The sequence below is a fragment of the Melospiza georgiana genome, chromosome 3 (assembly GCF_028018845.1).
Source record: "Melospiza georgiana isolate bMelGeo1 chromosome 3, bMelGeo1.pri, whole genome shotgun sequence".
NCBI lineage: Eukaryota > Metazoa > Chordata > Aves > Passeriformes > Passerellidae > Melospiza > Melospiza georgiana.
Genome location: NC_080432.1, coordinates 112,009,724 through 112,029,980, shown reverse-complemented (window position 1 = coordinate 112,029,980; position 20,257 = coordinate 112,009,724). Strand labels below are relative to the sequence as shown.

The 20,257-nt window shown below is 38.0% G+C and overlaps 1 protein-coding gene across 3 annotated transcripts in view; it reads right to left on the bottom strand.

Moving 5' to 3' along the window:
* LGSN (lengsin, lens protein with glutamine synthetase domain) overlaps positions 1-20,257 on the bottom strand; it is a 57,895-nt gene that overhangs the window by 19,621 nt on the left and 18,017 nt on the right. For 2 of the 3 annotated variants that reach the window (XM_058021264.1, XM_058021265.1), the window contains exon 1: positions 1,202-1,231. The exons of the other annotated variant lie outside the window; for it this stretch is intronic. In XM_058021264.1, the coding sequence (XP_057877247.1) occupies positions 1,202-1,231 (30 nt within the window). Of the gene's footprint in view, positions 1-1,201; positions 1,232-20,257 lie in introns of those variants that run through there. 3 annotated transcript variants of the gene reach the window in all.

Here is a 20,257-nt window from a genome sequence, read left to right as displayed (position 1 = left end):
ACAGCACAGATATTTCCAGGGAGTGTCTCCAAGCACAGAGAGGGGATTTGGCTCTTGGGTGCAGTGCTAAAACAAGGCGTGCGTGTGACGATAAAGAGTCACTGATTGTAAGCAACAAACATGAGGATCACTTACTTTGTCAAGATATTGCTGTGACTAATTTCTCCCTCAGTGACCTTGTTTGATAAAGTGGCTCTTTGAGAGTGATTTACTGCTACAAAAACCCTGTTGTGAAGGATGTGAAAGTGGCATAAATGTTAGGTACATCTCATTATTTTGCAGTTTGAGAAGTTGAAGCGCAAACTTGCTGTAGGTCAAGGGAGATGTGTGGCAATGTGAGGAGCAGAAGGAATCTCCTTCCTTCTTTGAAACTTTTAAATATTCTCAAGATTATTAATATTCTTCATGTGAAAATTAATGGAGTGAGGTTAGTGAGGTTAGCTCACAATATTGTGCTACTTATTTTCACATCTAACATCTACCATTGTCTGTTACACCCATTCAAAGCCTTCATACTACATACACAATTACCAGAAAAGCTTCTCAAGGTCGTTGATTATCTTGCTGCTTCAAAGCAACAGAGTTGTCCTTGTAACAAGATTATTTGCAATTACTTTCCCTTGACTATGCTACCTGCACTGTGTTAAAAAAAAATCCCTACATAAAGCAGAGTCTCAAAATGAATAAGCTCAAAATGAATAATGATCTTTCCTTCACAGCAGTTTCAGACCACAGAAGTATGAATTCAGGACTAGAATCTGCTTTAAAATGCAATTATAGAGAAACTAAGCATTTCCATTTGGGTCAGTAGCCTGACTCAAGAGTGTCACTTTCTAATCCAGGTCAGATCCTGGATTAGGTTAATGAAGTCAAAGCCAATACGTTTCTCCAATAATATTAATAGGATCAGATTTCAGACATCTGTTTCTGTTACTTTTGATAAAGCTATAAATGAAATTAAAAGGAAGTCAAAATCTCTTGGACTTGCTTCCCAAAGCAAATGGAGTGTTTCCAGCTTAAAAAGAACCCTGTCTTTGACCTCCATTTCCTTCAGAATCAGACCATGCTCAACATACATGCATGAAGAGCCTTGCACATAATTCACAGGGAACAACACATTCACTTGAAACCTTGAGGTAGATGCAAGAAGTATTTTATATCAGTATATCTGCTTGGAAATAATTTATGATCAATCTCTTACCTGCTGACTAAGATCTTCTTTTTTGTTCATGTCCACTTCATTCTAGTTCAGGTCACCATCAGAAATGGTCTAGTAAGGGTCTGGTAGAAAGGTATCCCATATTTATAGGCACAGACACAATGAAGGTTAGTTCAAACAGAATTGCTGTAAAGTTCTTTTCCCAGAAGGCCACGCAGATGCTGAACCATGGAGAGCAACCCAACGAGTCATGGCCAGGAGCACTGCTCTCTGGAACAGCACAGAAGCACTAAACTGACAAACACACATTATTAAGCTGCCTGCCTGGAAACAAAGACAACTGAGCATAAAACTGGTTTTTTCAACTTTTCTCCTCACAAAAGGCTTTTGTCCTGTAACAAGCCATTTCTGTTCTGGAATAGAAGCTATTGTTAGGCTCCTTAGAGGTAAAACCTACACTGGGCATTACAACAGCAGTATGTTTTTGAGGCACATGAACAGGGATTGGAAAGGCACAGAACACTGCAAGAACAACGTGCAGCACCAGCCAGTTATTCTGGCTTGCATGTTGTAAATCAATAGTGATGCATTTGGCTGTATTAGAACTGGAGAGGGGTCTTTTTTGCATTAGATTTCTAAAAATATTTCAAGATTAGATAGTTAGGCTTGTCTTTCTTATTTTTCTTTTTATTCTTCAGGTTTAATGTGTATTCAAAGGACTGTTTTTAATTGACATTCCATTCATTCAAATACCTTTGGATGGCATAAAATTAAAGGATGGCCATATTGTTGTTCTTACAGGAGCTCTACCTGACAACCCATCACTCAATAAATTCTAGTAAACATGAGGTTCAGATTGGCATTTAACCATGTGAAAACTCAGGTTTGGCATTCTTTTAGTACTCAAAAAAAAAAAAAAAACTCTGTTACCCAAAATAATGACTATGCATTAGGAGCTATAATTCAGAAAAATCTTGGGCATCACCAGTCCAATGCATAAATATAAGTGCCCAAGTCCCAACCTGGGATTCTGAAAATATTTCCTTTTCTTGTAAGCCAGAGATCCCACATTTGTGACTCCATCTATGCAATTTCTGGAACTACCCCATTCTGAACGGCCCCACTTGTCACAGACCAGAGTAGGCAACAACAGGAACAACTACTATTCAAGAAATGGGCTTATTTATGTCTTAACATTTTTTCAGCCAGACATTAAAAAAACTCAGCACACAAATCATTCAATAGGATCAGGCTCCTACAGGACAGATATCATGGAAATCAGCATTTTGCTTTCAGAGTAGCTCTTTCAGAAATGTTTGCCTCAGACTTCCACCACACAGCAGTAGGCACAATTGCACAGTTCCTTTTCTAGGCAATGTACAGCTGTCATAGACCTACAGAGATGCTTGTGAGCCTGCTAGGATGAGCTGTGTCAAAAGGACACTTCTGAGCAGGAAGGAGCACTCACACCAAATTGTCTGAGAGGCAGAGGCCAGACAGCAACAATTCTTCTGGCTTCCCATTTTTACCGTTTTGAATGCAAGCAGGAACAACCTCAGTTCTTAATTTAAAAAAGACACACTTCAGGTTAAAAATCTCATTTTTCAGAGTAATAAAAATGTTCTTCACAGCAACAGTGGTCAAACACTGGCACAGGTTGCCCAGACAGGCTGTGGGATATCCATCCTTGGAGGTATTCAGAATTTGTGTGTAAACCACCCTGAATAAACTGAGACAAGTTCTGATTCAAGTGGCAGATCAAGCCTGATAACTACCACAGATGTTATCCAGAATAAATTATTATGTGAGTGTACATCTGATGAATTTATACATATTTTTAATTAACTTCATTACATTCTTGCAAGTACAAAACATCTCTGGCACACTTCACGTTCTGTTCTACTCTGTTCTGCTAAACAGATCCTAAAGACAAGAAAGAGAAACCTCTGTTTTAAACAGTGTAATTGAGGCGTCAATCTTGTGAACATCATTAGAAAGAAACAATCCTTTCATTAATGTTGAAAGAATCAACTATTTCCATCTCAAGTATTTATTACATCCTCTTTAAAAAGTGTTGTTTTGTTTTGCTTTGTGGATAGACTGAAAGAGGAGAGGGAGGGAGTTCTCTGCCAAAATCTGCCTGCAAGGTGCTGCTGGTTTCAGAGAAACTGTCATGATTGGAGAATCTGAGAATCAGATCCAGAAACTGATGGAAGCTTTTCAGATCTACCACAACACACAGATTAGTGCAAAGAGCATTGTTTGGTCAGTAACACTCATCATCTTCCCACCTTTGGAAAATAAGATAAATCAAGACAAACCACTATTATCTCATGAGAAAAATCCAGGGGTTTATTAAAAAATGGCTTTTATAAATACATTCAGAAAGGCAGTTTCTGTAACTAAGCTTTTGTAAAAACCTGCTTTCAAATGGATATGGGAGTTTTCTTCCTAAAACAAACCTCTCTGCAGTCTTGCAGTCTTTCCAAAACAAAGAAAACCCCCCTCCAAAAAAAAACCTACAGAGGAAGGCATCCTCTGAGGGAGAAGTATTCTGACAATAGAGAAAGGGAAAATAAAGTTAATGGAATCATGTTTATTTTACATTTATCATTGAATTGTGCATAAGAGACACTATAAGTAGTGAATTCCAAATTCCTGAAAACCCAGTTTAGCATTGGTCACAGTAAGAAAGGGTGAAAGAGTAGGGAGCAATATTTACTGCTTGATCAGGAACACGGCTGTGAGAAACAGCCATGCCATGCTCAGCCACCCCTTGTTTCCTGGGAGACAGATGAGATGGGCTGGAGCAGACCTGCCTCTTAGGCTTGTCCTAAAACGCTTGTCCCATCTTTCATCCCCTCCTCCTTTTCCAATTCATTAGAGAGGAACCTTCTCCAGTCCTTAAACCTTTCAGGTAGGTGTGAGAGGCCTTGAGATGGTTTCAATTTGGCATTAGCATAAATGTGCTAAAAATGTTCTTTTTCCAGCTATACTGACTACAAAACAGTTTTTAACATCATTAAAAGTAAACCAAATTTCTCAAGGGCATGTATGGTGCAGACCAATATTTTCATATTCATATATATTCTTTGTGTCATCACAGGAAAGGGAGTCTGAGAAGAACAGCTCAAAAAGGTGTTTTCTGGAGAAGAAGCAAAGATTTACACAAAATAATCCCTTTATTTTAGAATGTAGAACTGATACCATGAGTTTGGATAATTGTTTAATTTAAATATACAGGGCTTCAGCCGTAGTTTATCAAATACCAATATAAAAATCTAGACACTTCAGAAATATAATACAGAACAAATGTCACCAAAGTGGTTACTTAATACTTTAACTACAGATACTTTGTATGCACTGTCTATGATGAATAAGTGCTAATGAGAAAGTGCAAACTGCTCATTATCCCATTAGTAGCTCTTCAGCATCTAAAAAAAGAGAACCAATTTCTCTGGTGACAGCTACTGTGGTGAACAACAGCCAGCTCAGGGGAGAGATCTGCTGGTGAGGTGATGGGAGCCTTCAGACAGACATCAGCATCGTTGTGGCTTCAAACCAATTCTGATTCCAGCTACTAACAAAAGAGTGGGTTTTTCATGTATTAAAAAAAAAAAAAATATAGAATTATCACTGCTTGTACTCTCCTCCCATTTAATTTGGTTCTCCAAGGGGGGGAAAATTTCTAGATATGAATTAACATCATTTTAAACAGCAAAGAATCAGGCTTTGGAGCTTCCACCAGGAAAATATTTTTTCTCCGAACTAGTGCAGGTTACATTCAGTTGCTAAAAAATGTTTTCTCCCATTTCAGGATAAAGAGACTTCTAAAGCTGTTTAACATTCTTATAATGTAGACTGGTGCCAACACTACTGTATGGTTACACAGGTTACAGTATGGATACAGAATACAGTACTGTAGGATATACAGGTTACAATGAGTTTTGGCAGACTTGTTGCAGGAGTTTTTATAAAAAAGACTCTTTAACTCTCCAGTTCCAAGGCTGGCAAAAGGAGGTGTTCACTAAGTCTCTCCCACATAATCATAAACTTATTAAATTCTGTGCTAATATCCAAAGCCTAGTATTACAAAGCCAAATGCAGAATTCAAACAGTGAAATCCCTTCAAGTAAATCTAACCTAATGTGTTCCTTCAACAACAGGATACATTTCTTCTTTTACCTCCAACCCTGTGCCTTGCCATCATTACCAAACAACACTGTAGCTTCTATTCACAGGCCTTTTTCTTTGCATTTTTTTTACAGCTGATATATTATTCAGCATCAAGATTTACAAAATAGTTCACCTAATTAAATTCCATATTGCCATCTAGTAAAACACATTGTTAGGGCTTAGGTTTGTATTGCAATCTCATTTACTGTAGCTATGTTTCTCCTAGGTCCTCTTAAATTTTCCTCATATGGTTTTCTCTTTTTACATTCTCAAAAGGTAGGCACAAATGGTGCTCACATTGAACTGGAACCAAAACAAGGCCATGACTAGAAGAAGAATTCCTGTGTTCCGAGTCCTACCCAACACACCCTCCTCCTCCGTGCTTCATCGTGTGACTCTTGTTGCCTCTTGTTGCTTGCCACCACCCTCCACAGGTTTCTTTTTCCACGTACAGTCAGTCTTCAATGAGACATAAACTTTAAGGAATTTAGAGATTTTAGAGGAACTAAGGTTTTAGTTAGAGATAAGCTTTATTGGAGTTAATTAAAATAAATGGGTAGGCCTTGATGAAGTTAAGAGTTAGTAGTTAACTAATAACTGATTGATTGTCAACACAATATTTGGTTAGCAGGGTTTATAATGAAGACTATAGAAACTGATTAGTAGCTTTTAGGAACATAAGACAATTGTAGGCCTCCTCTGTTCTGAAACCAATTGAAGACAGGGAGTAGGAGTTCTACCAAGGGTTCATTTGTCATATTTGCATTGAGAAGGTAGGAAGGTCAGAACGAGGAATACTTCACTTACTTCCTCATTTTGGGACCCCTTCCCATGAAAGGGACCACTGACCCACTTCAAGGAACAAACTGTGCATGCTTAATAGCTTTTGAACTAATTACCATACGAAGCAGAGAATGGGATGTACCAAAGTGTCACATGGCTTTGCAAGGATTCCTCAGGGTGAGAGAGAGAGACGAGAATCTCGACTCCATGATCAGAAGGCTGGATTTATTAATTTATGATATGTATTACATTATTACTATGCTAATAGGAATAGAGAGAAAAGTTCAGAAGCTTGCTAAGCTAAGAATAGAAAAGGAATCGAATCAACAAAGTTCTGTGTCCAGGCAGAAAGCAAGAAACCTCTGCTGTGAGTGGTCAGTAAATCCAAACACTCAGAAGGCCAATCACAGGTGCACCTGTTGCATTTCACAGCAGCAGATAACCATTGTTTACATTCTTCTTCTGGGGCCTCAGCTTCCCAGAAGAGGAAAAAATCCTAAAGAGAGGATTTTTATGAAAAGATGTCGGTGACACCAAAGTTATGAATGTGTATTTGTATTTTGGGTATTCAATACTTGTACAGATAAAAGGGCTCTCTAATCACCAGTAAATGGTGGTGTGTATTTGGGAGCATCACAATAAACATACACTTTCTAATTTTAAACTGTTAGAGAGTCTTTGTCCATCACAGTTGGATATTGGTATCAACATTCATATTTTTTTAATAAATCAAAAGAGCTTTTTGGCATTACACCTGCCAACGTCATTTTAGCAGAAGGTTGGAGAAAATTCGTGGTATCTTATGGCCTTTGTTCACATGCCTTGCACATCCTCCAGGTAAACACAGCACAATGTCCATCACACACCTCAATCACTTCGATTTTTCCAGGATTACCCCTGCTTGCTGGAAAAAGAGGAAGAAAATGTCACTTAATAGACTTGGCCTTTTACTTAGACTTAAGATGAGAGTTCAGATGTGCTTCCACACAGCTTCCAAATTGTCCCACTTTAAAGAAGATGGCCAGCTGCCATTAAAGTGTGTTAACACTACAGTGAGAGGTGCTCCATGGCAAGGCATGAACTTAGGCATGAATATCCAGTGTCTCTAGGTGGTGCCCCCAAACAAGTGGAAATAAGTAAGAATGTTTACTGTCTCTTAAGGGAAATAAAAATTAATAAGAAACCTTTCATATATTCTTGAACATATTTCTGCTAAATGTTTTTCTCTTTGACATATTTCAACCCTTTGTAACAGTGCTTCAGGTGGCTATAGTCCTATTTCCATGCTGTTAACTTGCCATCACAGTTGAAAATCTCATTAGAAAGAAAAAGTAAAGGGAGAAGCATCCCTCAAGTACAACAGGATTAGACTGACCCAGTGTGCAAACATAGCCTGCATGGCAGATGATTTGTCAAGTATTTTTCCTGAGGAACCATCAGCGGTTTCTTAGTACTCAATTATGCAAATCACTGAAAGCACTATGTTAAAATGATGATATTTAGTATGCACTCTGAATATACTAACAATATTCAATGCCATTTATTCTACAATCCAAATTTTTCCAAATTATTTGTCCAAAAAGTACATATTTTAGAGATAAATAATGATAAATTAATAGCATCTGCTACATTAATTTGCACTTATAAATTGACAAAATTGAAGAAATCAAACAAAAAAAAAAAAAAAAAAAAGAAGCACGTTTGCCCACATAATATATCTGCTTATAAAAAGCTCTTTATATCCACTAACTTTTGGATGTTTTTCAGGTAACACCTGGAATCTAGAGGAAGTTATCTTTAAGGTTTTCTTTGCAATAACTTTTAGCATTCTATAGCTGCACTGGGTGTTATGCTTAATTTAAACTTTGGCACTTCTGATGATTAAGATTTGATATAAGATTTATTAGCCTAATTACCTAGATGTTTCAATGTATTTGTGCTATGACACCATAGTTCCAGATCCTTTATTTTGATTTCCTCAGTAAATCTGTCCACTCTGAGAGTAAATTCTCCTTTATGACATCTGCAGGCATAGAACATTCTGGCTTACTTGTATTCATATTCCTTTTTCCTTAGTAGATTATTTGTGTTCACAAGTAGAGCATACTCCTTTTTAATTCAATAAAGTGCAGTTATCTAGGGTACAATAGATATGATTTGAAATCAATTTATGCCTGAATGGATTTAGACATGTAATTCTGCCCCCTTTACTGACACCCTTAATAACTATGTGATTCAAATCTGTATTTGATATATATTCAAAAATACAGATTCAAGTCTGTATTTGATATATATTAAAAAATGTGAGGTTCAAAAGTAGGAAGCATTTCTCTGCCAAGAGGGAATCAAACACTGAACAGGCTTCCTAAATATGTTTCATGTCCCTAGACTGTCAATGCTTAAGAGGCATTTGGGCAATGGCTGGATAATATGCTGTAACTTTTGGTCAGTCCTGAAGTAATCAATCAGTTGGATCAGTTGGATTGTACATCACTTCCAGCTAGATCTATTCTATTCTATTCTATTCTATTCTATTCTATTCTATTCTATTCTATTCTATTCTATTCTATTCTATTCTAAACAACTGCTGTTGCTAAATGAATAGATGACAAAGATGCTTAGTCCTCCTTGTTAAAATTGCTCTGCTTGATGTAAGCTGATTAAAAAATCATTGGGTCAGATAAAGAGAAGTATAAGCTTAAATCTCTATAACTAGTGAAAGATTCTTCTGGACAGAGGGAGAAACAGCTTTAATCTCTGTCCTGGTAAAAATTATATTCTTTATATTGAGGTTGTTTTCTATCCATCTTTTCTGTCAGTCAGGTTTTAAATTAGCATAGAATAGATGCAGTGGGGTAAAATTAGGAATCTCTACTTTCATTTAAAATACACATTTATATCATGTTTTCAAGGAAGCCTCGAAAGCAAGGTAGTGTGAGACAAAACAGAAGGGAGTACTAAATTCCTAATCTTTCAATTCCTGCTGGTAATTTAACAGCATCAAACTAAAAGTAGCTGCCATGTTCTTTACTTACATTAGGTGGCACCATCCTCACAGATTTATTGTTTATGTAAAAAACTTAAGAACATTAATTCAGAAATAATGTTAATTCGAGTATGAAATACCTTGATAAAGCTGATGCTTGGATTGCAACTCAGAGGAACATCTGACATTATTTAGACGAGAAAAAGTACTCAGATTTTGTGTAAAAGAAATCTCCTTTGTTGAAGAAAAGGTGCAAGGAATAGCTAGTAGGAAAGCAGGAATGCTGATGGATTTAGCTATAAATCTTGCTCTGTAATAGGCTTATTAGGAAGCCCACAATTCACTCTTCATCTCTAAACAGGTTTTGTTCCCAGAAAAACAATGGTGAAAACCTCTTTATGATTCAAGTTATTTGACTGGGTTATGATAATTTGCAGGACCTTTTCATTCTTCACTTATCAGTGGAGGAATTTCTAAAAATAGTTGAGAATTGCCAATTCCACTTTGCAACATTCATCACTATTTTGTAGTGTGGTTCTCCTTGCGTTAAAATGAAGTTAGTACTATTAGAAATGGAATGAAGGAGAGGGCCAGTGGTGAGAGCAACCAACATCAAATTCAATTAAGATCAGCCTCTTCTCAAATCATCTCTGTGTCAGGCTAGGCATGGACTTAGGCATGGATATCCAGTGTCTTTAGGTGGTGTCCCAAAACAAATGAAAATAAGTAAGAAGTTTACTGTCTCTTCAAGAAAATAAATAAAAACCAAACCCTTTCGACATTCTTAAACATATTTCTGCTGATTGTTTTCTCTTTGATGTATTTCAACCCTCTGTAACAGTGTTCCAGGTGGCTGTAGTCCTGTTATCATTCCGTTAACTTGCCATCACAGTTGAAAATCTCATTAGAAATAAATTCTTACAAGATCCATTACAGTAGGGCTCCTGGTCTTGAGAAGAATTCTTCTAATAGTTTAACTTTAAAACTCAATGTTTAGCTTTATCAAATTTGGAAAATTACATACCATCAATCAGATAGAAACAGGTGGGTGTGAACTGCCTAAATATTTTAGGATCTCAAAAGAGAAGTGACTTTCTGTTTCCTTGTTCCATCTCTAGGGTAACATACTAGGAACTCATTAAATCAGTTTAAGTAACCTCTTTGTCATGGCCTGAGTAGCAAGAATCAAATTTTTAAAGGCAAATAGATGTTATTTGAAATTTTCATCCACATACCTCACTGCTCTTATTGTTGGTGATCCTCTGATACCAAATTTCACCCCAGTATGAACTCATGCCATTTACTGAGGTTCACAGAGACAGGTGACCCAAACAGCCTGTGATGAATATCCCTCCACTCTGTTTACGTCAACTCAAAAAACCAATGACAATTCAAAGTTATGACTTTGGGTAGATGATTAAGGTAAAAAGAATGCTAAAGCACGGAAGGCCCTGGATACCCAGCCATGACATTATTATTAAGTCTATCATATATTACTGAACATGTATAATTATCATATTTTATTATTATTAAATCTATGTATAACACAGTATGTACGTAAGCCTGGACTAATTACAGGATGTTCACACACTGTTTTCTTGGACATATTGCTGCTTCAGAGATGAATTAAGGATGACTGATCTATTTATTAAAAACAAAACCAAGAACTGGTCTCAAATAACAGTGATAAAAGTTAGAAAACATTGCAAAGTAATTGAGTATGCATTTTCTATTGCTCTAAAAAATACATTGGTGTCACCAAGGTTTTCACCCTTTACCCTGTAGAATTGGAGAATGGTATTGCATAGGTGACTAATGCATGGCATTTATCCAAGTTGCAAGTAATCTGGATATGTTTTCAATAGAGCACGGTAGTCCTAGAAAACAGATTTACTCCCACAAATCAGTGTATTTCTTACACACTTACTGGGGTGATAATACAGTCCATACCTAGAAGGCAGAGGAAAGAATCAGAGGCTTGTTCCATAGGTTCTGTTACTGGGACTGTATCTGCAGCTGTAAAAAAGAGGCTTGGCTATAAGAAACCAACCATGCCAGCTAAAAGCAGTCAACACATGCAGCAGCACATACTGCAGTAGGGAATATACTGAGAGTTCCTTCTTGCTGCAATTTTGCACATTTACTTGAGCCAGGTAATAGAAGTGGACCTCACAAATGTCATTTAGCATTTGTCCTAGTGCTTCAGGCAAACATTCTAAGACTGAGCCACTGAATGAAATACTCATTACCTAGTGGAGGTAGGAACTGGACAAAGTAAAGCTGAATGTACTGCCTCTGATGCCTCCTAATACACACATTTAGTGTTTCTACCCTAACCACTGAAAGACCACTAGGTCAAGGCTATGAAAATAGATTTATATATTGTCCTTACTGTTCTTTTAATCTTTTAAATAAGGATGATTTAAACTATAACAAGTATTCCAACAATGGTATGGAAACTTCCATGTGCACGACAGACGAATGGATTGAAGGCACACCCAAATCAGTTTGGGCCCTCTAGTAGTGCACTCGTGCTCCATCATCCTTCCTGGCCCATAAAGGACTGTGTTTTCTACATGCTCATGTGCCAGGTGGCATTCAGGGCTCAGAACAGGACAGGGATCACTTATAATAAGTGGTTTAAATATGTCAAACCGATTTTGGAAGGCACAAGCTATTAGACATAAGAGCATGAATGAGGCAGTTCCAATCAGCCTGAGGATTCAAGAGCTGTTCTTGGCAGTATTTATGCACTCATTTGCATTTAATCCAACAGTCCAGTGTGGGTGAGGAGGAGATGGTGTAGCACATAAAAGGCTATCAAATGTGTGGCTCCTATGAGCTCTGCCATGGCTCTTTGAAAGAATTTGGTCGCCAGATCATTTCCTGATACTCTGATAAGAGCAGCGGGGGACTTCCCCCTCTGTGTCATAGTCCAGAGGTCATCACTTAGAGCATTTTGAATCTCTGTAAGCTTTTTGTAATAAGCTAAACAAAATTGGCATAGATTGTTAAATAAAGACATAGTGTAGATGTAATTTCTGACTGATTTTCCTCGCTGCCTTATCAGGCCAGACCTAACATGTCTTCTCTAAGCAAATTACTTGCAGTGCCATAGGCAAGTTTTCTTTCCCATATTCAGCCCAATGGTTCAAATTTCCACTCATAAATAACTCCCTTTACCCTGTAGCTATTTCTAATGATGAATGCTTTTCCTAGATACTTTCATCTTCAACAAGTTCCTGACCTTACAAATATAATCCAGAGAAGTAATGAGGAAAGATTCCCTGTCTGCTTAAATGAGAAGGTGCCAAATCTCCACTTCTTCGCTACTGTTTTGGTGTAATTTAGAAGACTTTTTTTTTCCTAGTGATCCATATAGCAGGTTGAGCATAAGAACTCTAGATGTAGGAGCCTGAGGCAAAAGTCATTACAAAAACAGCAAAGAAGAGCCTGACCTGCATTGCAGTGAAGACTCCAAGGCAAACTGCATGGACAGAAGTGCTCTGCAATTCTTTGTTTTTCTCAAATAAGCACTACTCTAGGTTGGTTCCCCTTCTAGGCACAGAAAGCCAGGATAGGGTTAAAAGTGTTCCAAGACATGGAAAGATTTTCTGAGTTCACCCAAAGTCAGTGACAGAAGCATGTTTATTCTGTGAGAAAAGTACATGTGTTACACCTGATCAGCCAAGGGTAAAGCAATGGCTTAAAATAACAATGAAGCTTGCAAATTTGTTTTGCAGAACATTTCTAAAAAGCTTAAAGCTACAGCTTGCTCACAACTTTCCTGAACCTGTATGAATTCTAATTGACATAATCATTATCACCTCAAAAAAAATTGGGAGGATTTTCACCGGCAGGAAGGAAGGTGTTGCAGTAATGGGCAACATAGGGACCCCAGGCAGGTACAAAGCTGTGCTCTTTTTTGCCAAAAACCTGGCCTTTTTTCAGCAGTTAGCTGGTTATCACCAGCTAACACAGCACAACAGGCCCAAGTCAGTCAATCACCATGCACCAGGGTGTGGGCACGTGGCTGTCACACAGCAGGTCTCTCACATCTCTCATGTCTCTCTACCGCTGTCCCAGCTCAGTCACTCTCCCAGAGCAGAAGTAACATGGAGCCATGCTACAAGGCCTTCCTTTTATAAAGCCTTACCTATGGGTAACAATTCCCTCTTCTTTGTTTATGTGTTGCACAGCCAAAACTGTCTGCACCAGTAAAGCCATTATCTTATCTAGACTGCTATTGATCATTTGCTGCACACAAGATACAATACATGGGGTGTATATCACAATCATTAAGAACACACAGAGGAAAACTATGCTATACATTACTAGGTGTTTAAGCCATGCCTTGAAGCTGAGGCTGTCGAGCCGTGAAGACACCCCCACCAATCACCTTCATTGCGTTGCAGTGGCAGTTTAGTGAGCTGCTTAAGATTGCTGAAACTCTTATGAATGGACTTTGGATGGTCACTTAAGTTCACGCAGCACATGCCATCAAAATCTTCGCACCCATGGCCATGAGCCAGCAGTAAGAAATCAATGGCTGCCTTGTTTGCAGTGTTGCGTGTTGCACCGATTTAACATCAATTGGCATTGCTGAAAGAGTGGCACTAGTGGTGTTAGCTTCCTCTGCAAGCCACAGCTGAGCTTGTTTAATGAAGACAAAGTGTGAGCAGTACCAGTTGCTGGTATCAAGCTGCCTAAGATGCACTCTGCAGTGTTCCAGAAAGTCACTGTCGGATCCCACTTCTCCCTGAGAACCCATGTGCTGCACCTGGCCCAGTGCTGAGCTGCAGCTGTTAGAGCTGTCTGATTTGGATGAAACAAGGTCAGTTGGCCAATAGAGCAGCAGCTTTGCCTGGTATGCCTTTCCAGATACACTCCCTACACATTAAGAACAAGTCCAAGGGGAGAGCAATAGCAGTGATGCCATGGGACTTTCCAAGGTTTGATTACACACAAGGAAGTATTGCTGAAAATACCTTTAGGAGAGACATCAAAGTTAACAGGCCTGGGATGAGCCTTTGTATCAAAAGAAAATTGCCTTTCTCATGCTGTTTGGCCAGGTTCATCCCAATTCAGGAAATTGAGGACATACTGGGCTTTTGCTAACCTATCATGTAGTCAACTCCAGGAAGGCTTATTTTTGACATGAGAGCTATCTCTTTGCCAAATTTAAAATACCTGCAGAATAGTGCTGGAGAACTTTACAGAACAGATCTCAAAGTATTAACATGAGTAAAGTGGCACCTTTTTCTTAGGCTCATTTATTGAAGGAGCTGAATTATTTGACTGAAATATTCTGGAATTCAGCCAGAAGCACAGGAAAGATATGAAACATTTTGACTTAGTGCTTCAGAAAGGTATAAACAATTAAAATTGGTATTGTATAATGGGAATGGAAGCTGTTTTCAGTGGTGCATAGTGAGTGGTGGTGCTCACACATGTGCAACAGACAGACAGAGCTCTCACCCTGCTGCATCTCCTTCCACTGTTGCAGCAGGGGAAATGATCTTTCAGTAGAAATGCCAGACTAGTGTAAAAGGTCATTAATGACCCATTCTATATAATACTCATTTACACTCCACTCAGCATTCCATTTTAATTAGTAGCTCAAGTAGCAAACAGGAAATAAGCATCATCTGAGGGCACTCCTAACATTATTCTCTATGACCTCTCCGAAGCAGACAATCCTCCCAATAGGCTGAGACAAGAAAAGATTTGAGAAGCAAGTGGTATATTTCACTCTTTCCTGTATGCCAGCTGAAGCTTGCAAGATGTACATGCCACTATGACTCAGCAACAACAAACCTGCAATTTCCTCAGGCTTTGGGCATTTGACATTAGAATGACTCATTGTCCATATGGAGAGCTGAGGAGTCATTTTCATATGAACGCACCAGAGCATCTTGAGAGAACTTAGAGAAATAGCTGTAGTTCCAAGGTGTTCTTTTTCTGATAAATTTTCTTAGCTATTTCAGTTACCCCTCTGTGATTGTTTCATCAGTGAGATACAGCTGCTGATTGTGGCTCCACAGCTCTTACAAAACAGTATTGCATATCCTCTTAGAAGTTCTTACGGCAGCAACTTCCCACCAAATCTTTGATATTCGGCAATACTAAAACAACTAACACACATATATGTTAATGTAGGTCATCACCGAATCGTGGAGAAAAGGAGCTGAGCCATATCCTACAGGCCATGACATTTTACATGCCTAGGGATGAGAAGCACCCCACTGCACCCCGAAGAACAGCCTGCTTTCAGCACCACAGCAGCACCAACCTTCCGTGCACAACACGCCGCAGGCTCAGGGACCTCCCATCTCCATGAGGAGCTGAAATTAAAAACATGTGCTAAAGTAAGCAAATCTCTCCACCCATGCTTTGGAAGGTGGCCACAGCTATCCACCTTCAATCAAGAAGCGCCACACAGCACAGAGCACAAATTTATTCCGTAGAGGAACCACTCTTTGTTACTCTTTCTCCTTCATCAGGGCATTTAAGCATTAGCACCTGGACTGATATTCCCACAAAAAATAAGAGACCCTTATTGTCCAAAGGTGACCTACATGAAGCTTTGATATCAGCAATCTGATAAACAAGAGGGTTCTAATATGACCGAGGTTCTTAAATTGTCATGTAAAAGCAGATTTCAGTCAAACTAAAGCTTTCAGTCACCTTTTGAAATCAATAAAGTAACCAACTACAAAACTAAAATGTGAATATAATATCACTTAGGTTGGAAGTTCTTTTGCTATCATTTACCATTTCAGCCATACAACTATGGCACTGCAGCTGGTGTGTGACCACCCATGGGGGAATGCAGGCTGAAGAGCTGAGGCTTGACACTGGAAGATAGGAAACATCAGATAAATTATTTCCTGTCAACCTTTATTCTGTTCCTTGTGCACTTGTATTTCAATACATTCTTTAATTAAGTAATCATATACTATTCTTCCCCCTTATTTTTTGCCTTTAAGATTTAATGCAGAAAATTAATTCCCATGGTAGTGAGATGAAGGTTTCAGGGGCAACTCTTGGTTGTGGTGCTCCCTAGCTTCTGTGCAGCTTGATCTTTCATCCTTAACTATATTTTTTGCAGGTTTTTTTTATTACATATGAGTTTTTATGAACAGATAACATCAAAATTAGGTGAATTTTGAGTGCCTTTTCCCACAGCTTTGCAGGTGGCTAGCAGAAGCACTTCTTGTGCATCCCAGGCTTGAACAATACACAATAACATGAGAAAAGTTTCAATATGTTGGTTGGTCTGTTTCCAGACAAAAGCTGTTTCTACTAAACTATTAAATATGATAATTTTTCATGTGGGATGTTGCATTTGCACTGAAAATTGCAAAAAAAAGTGATACAAGCAGCTGAGCTGCAGTTCTCACAAGACATAAAAGGAACATTCAACATAAAATCCCCATAATTTTAAACATAAAAGTTTGAGGTTGGAAATTGATGAGGTTGAGCTCACACCTGAAGCATTCAGTATTTTGCTGTAAAGCAAATAAACTCTTCAAGGGAACAAAATCAATCCTCCTACTAATTCTGCTTCCAAGTGTCAGCCTGCATTATGTGAAAATGTTACCAGGCAATGGCATGACAGCAGAGAACAAATGAAACAAAAATCTCTTCTCAGTGTACTTTAACTTCCACATGAATTTTCAGAGAAGAAACTCCAGTTTTGCTTACTTAGCCTGTATCAGTTCCATTCTTTACAGTTAAAATGAGCATTTAGAGCTGGAATGACCTCCCTGAAGAATACTATGTTTCTGTCCCTGACAGCCCATGTCTCCAAGTATTGGAAATACAAGATTTTTTCTCTTTCCTTGGCAAAGGAAGAAAATCTGATATTTGCTGATATTTACGTTTAATGCCTGCTTAAAAGCATCTTTTCCAACACATCACTGATCAAAAAAACCTGTAATCTTTTTTGCATTGTCCTGAGGAAGTTAATCATTCTGCTCTAGTCTATGGATGATACAATGCAGACCTCAGGTTTGCACTTCATAGAACTGTGTGATTCAGCAGCCACAGCTACTTCTATTTTTGTGTGTCCAAACCTTCAGCCTCTGCTTCTGGGTTTGCTGCAGTGTGTGTTTGGCTGCATTCTTCATTTTAGCCTCCAACTAAACCTAAAGTGAGAACATAATAGAACCAAATACTCCAGGGTTGTGATGAAAAGTAAGACTTTCTTAGATGTCATTAACCTGTGAAGATATTTAAACAATCAAGGAGATTCAATGCTACCATGTGGAACATGGGAAATATTTGAGACATATGAAGTATTATTCTGTTACAAACTTTTGGCTGATAGGCTTTTGTATGAAATTCTTTTACAAATATTTAGGAAATACAATTTTTCAATGTACGGCCCTGGGACTTTGTTATGGCTCACACCAGATACCCTGTGCCTGGAGCTAACAAATAGCTGCGATAGCAAAATTTGAAATACATGATGTGGTCTGTACTTCTGTCTGTGTGTGGTCTGTACTGCAGATTCTTACGGCAGCCTTCCTTTCCAAAAGCTACTGAAATACCTTTTTCTCCACTAAAATCAGATATTTTATCAGAAGTGGTTTGATATTGATTGTCTATGCTATCTAATTGCTGTATTAGTTTATAGGACAGGGAACTTACTGCTCACAAGAGGCACCTCTAACTAATCTGTTCAAGAAATGGCAATTAATAATTGCTTTTGCTCATCTTTATCAAATCCACTACTGTGAGCTCACTATGACTCCTTCAGACAATCTCTGTTGCTTTGTGGAAACATTTCTTAAGAAAAACATTCTCTTTTTATGGTGTAGGTACAGGGTTATTTTCTTTTTATTATGGTTCTCATTTTTATTATTATGAAAGTAAACATATGCATGGAAGCAGGTTTTTTATTATTTGAAAATTAGTCAAAATGCCACCAGTTTTTTTGCATTAATGTAATTATTTTTATGTTTGAAAAGCAATAAAACATCTGTTAACTATCTATCATAATACTATACCACAAATTAGTTCTTTTTCCATGAACATCATAAAGGTATATGTGATATGTTGCAGCAGACTATCATGAAGAATATTATTGTAGCACACTTGCTTGTGATAATTTTACATGGGAAATACTGTGCCAGGAGATGAATTTCAACTCTTTCTAATAAACTGAGGAAAAACCAGCAGAGCACAAAAACTTACTGACCTTTGCTGCCTTCAGACAATTGCTGTTTCCTGCAGTCCTGCTTTGCAGTTTTAATGTCATGTGTAAGCGAATCTAGCATTCAGGAATGGGATCCTGCTTACAGAAGGTACCAAAGGAAAAAAATTATTTTACTAACATATTTGTCCTCATTTTGTTGCACAAGTTGTTGCAGCCATTGCAAAATTGCCATAAAGAAAGAAGAATTTTTAGACAATAATGATCTATCAGAATAAATCATACTGTTGGCTTTTAATGAACAAAACAACTAAACAAAAATGCTTCCATCATTTTTGTGCCTAATGAAGCTTCAGACAGTTATTAATTTACAGAGGTCTAGCACTTGAATCAAAACCACTATCCCTTTAATCTTCATTTTCTCATAATCAAGGCCTTGAATCCAGTTTTTTAACTTACTGGTACAGTCTACTTTTTATAAATACAGACTGACTGCTGTCAATGATGTAAGGGGAAGTACAGACCACACCATGTATCCTCCTTATGATGTTTCCTTTTCCTCAATACAGGCATAACTTAATCACCTTAAAAAAGTCCCAATTATTTCTGCTTGAAATCCCCATGAAAAATGGACCATACATCACAAAATAGCATTTTCTTTACATTGATCAGCACATCCTCTTACCTACAAAGCAAATATTTCATCATTCATGCTCTTTCCCTTTTCTCTACTAAAACAGGATTTCCATGTAAAGAATGTCCACATGATTAAAAGTATATTTTAGACTTTTCAAAAAATTCCTCAAAACCTTGCCTAACTCCATGCCCCCAAGCCAAGCTTCATGGATATCAAAGAGGATTTTCTAGTTAGTTCTTTCTTCCCCAAAGGGATTCATAGAAGCACTTTGCTTCTATGTGCTTGAAAAACTGAAATAACTAAAATAATTTTTGAAAAAATCTACAACTTCTTATTTGGCCTCTGAAATTCACCTGCTTAGCAATTTTGCCTGTCAACTTTGAAGATGGAAGATAAAATTAGTGCAGAAAAATAGTTCTTTTTAATGGACAGACAGACACCAACACCCACCTGACTACAACCACCTTTCAGGAGATTATAGAGGGCTCCTTTCTCTCTTTAGTTAAACTACTGTTAGTTCAGTAATATCCACTAATCTTCTGAATGGATGACTCGCATCCAAGCCCAAATTTCCACATATTTCGGCCTGACTCATCACTGTTTAAGTTGGAATTGTTCTGTCTCACTGTTTTTGCAAATACACTGTCAGTCTTTGCTTACTCATATTAATAGTTTTGCCATGGCTTCACGTCTCCTCCCTCAGTACCTTTCCAGCATCTGTGGGCAAAACCCAATATTTTCTGTCTGAGACAGACTGGAAGACTTATTGCCTCCTCCATGGAAGAGGAAGCTTTGCTCCTCAGCAAAGCCAGTCACAGCTTTTTCCCTACTTGCTGCTGGGAGTACACTACAGCTGATCTAAAAAAGCCTTGGGAGGTGCTTGAGAATCAGAGCTGCTGGCAAGGCAAAGAAGTGGCAGTCACTCCCCGCCGCCTCCAAGAATTCACATTCTGTAAGGGGGATTTTCCTCTCATTTAAGCCTGAAAACATTCATGAGAGGAACAGTTTGTCCTCAAGTTGGCATAATGTTGCTTTAAACATTTGCCACTTACTGTTCTGCAAGCTGTTAAGCTTCCTGTGAAAGCAGTAAGATACCACAGAAGCACTCTTTTGTAAACAGAGTCCTACATCATTTTATTAAAGAACCGTGGCAATACTTATCTGGGAAAAAAACAAGGGGAAGTTGCATCACTATGTGGGCTGCAAATTAGGCAAGGGGAATTATTAGCCTAAATTAACACAGAAGAACAAATTATATTCAGCCAAGAAGTGTTTTACAAGGAAGAAGATGAAAGAAAGTTGTAGCTTTCTATACAAGGAAAGATACAACTTTAATTATAAGCAAAAGAGATAGGA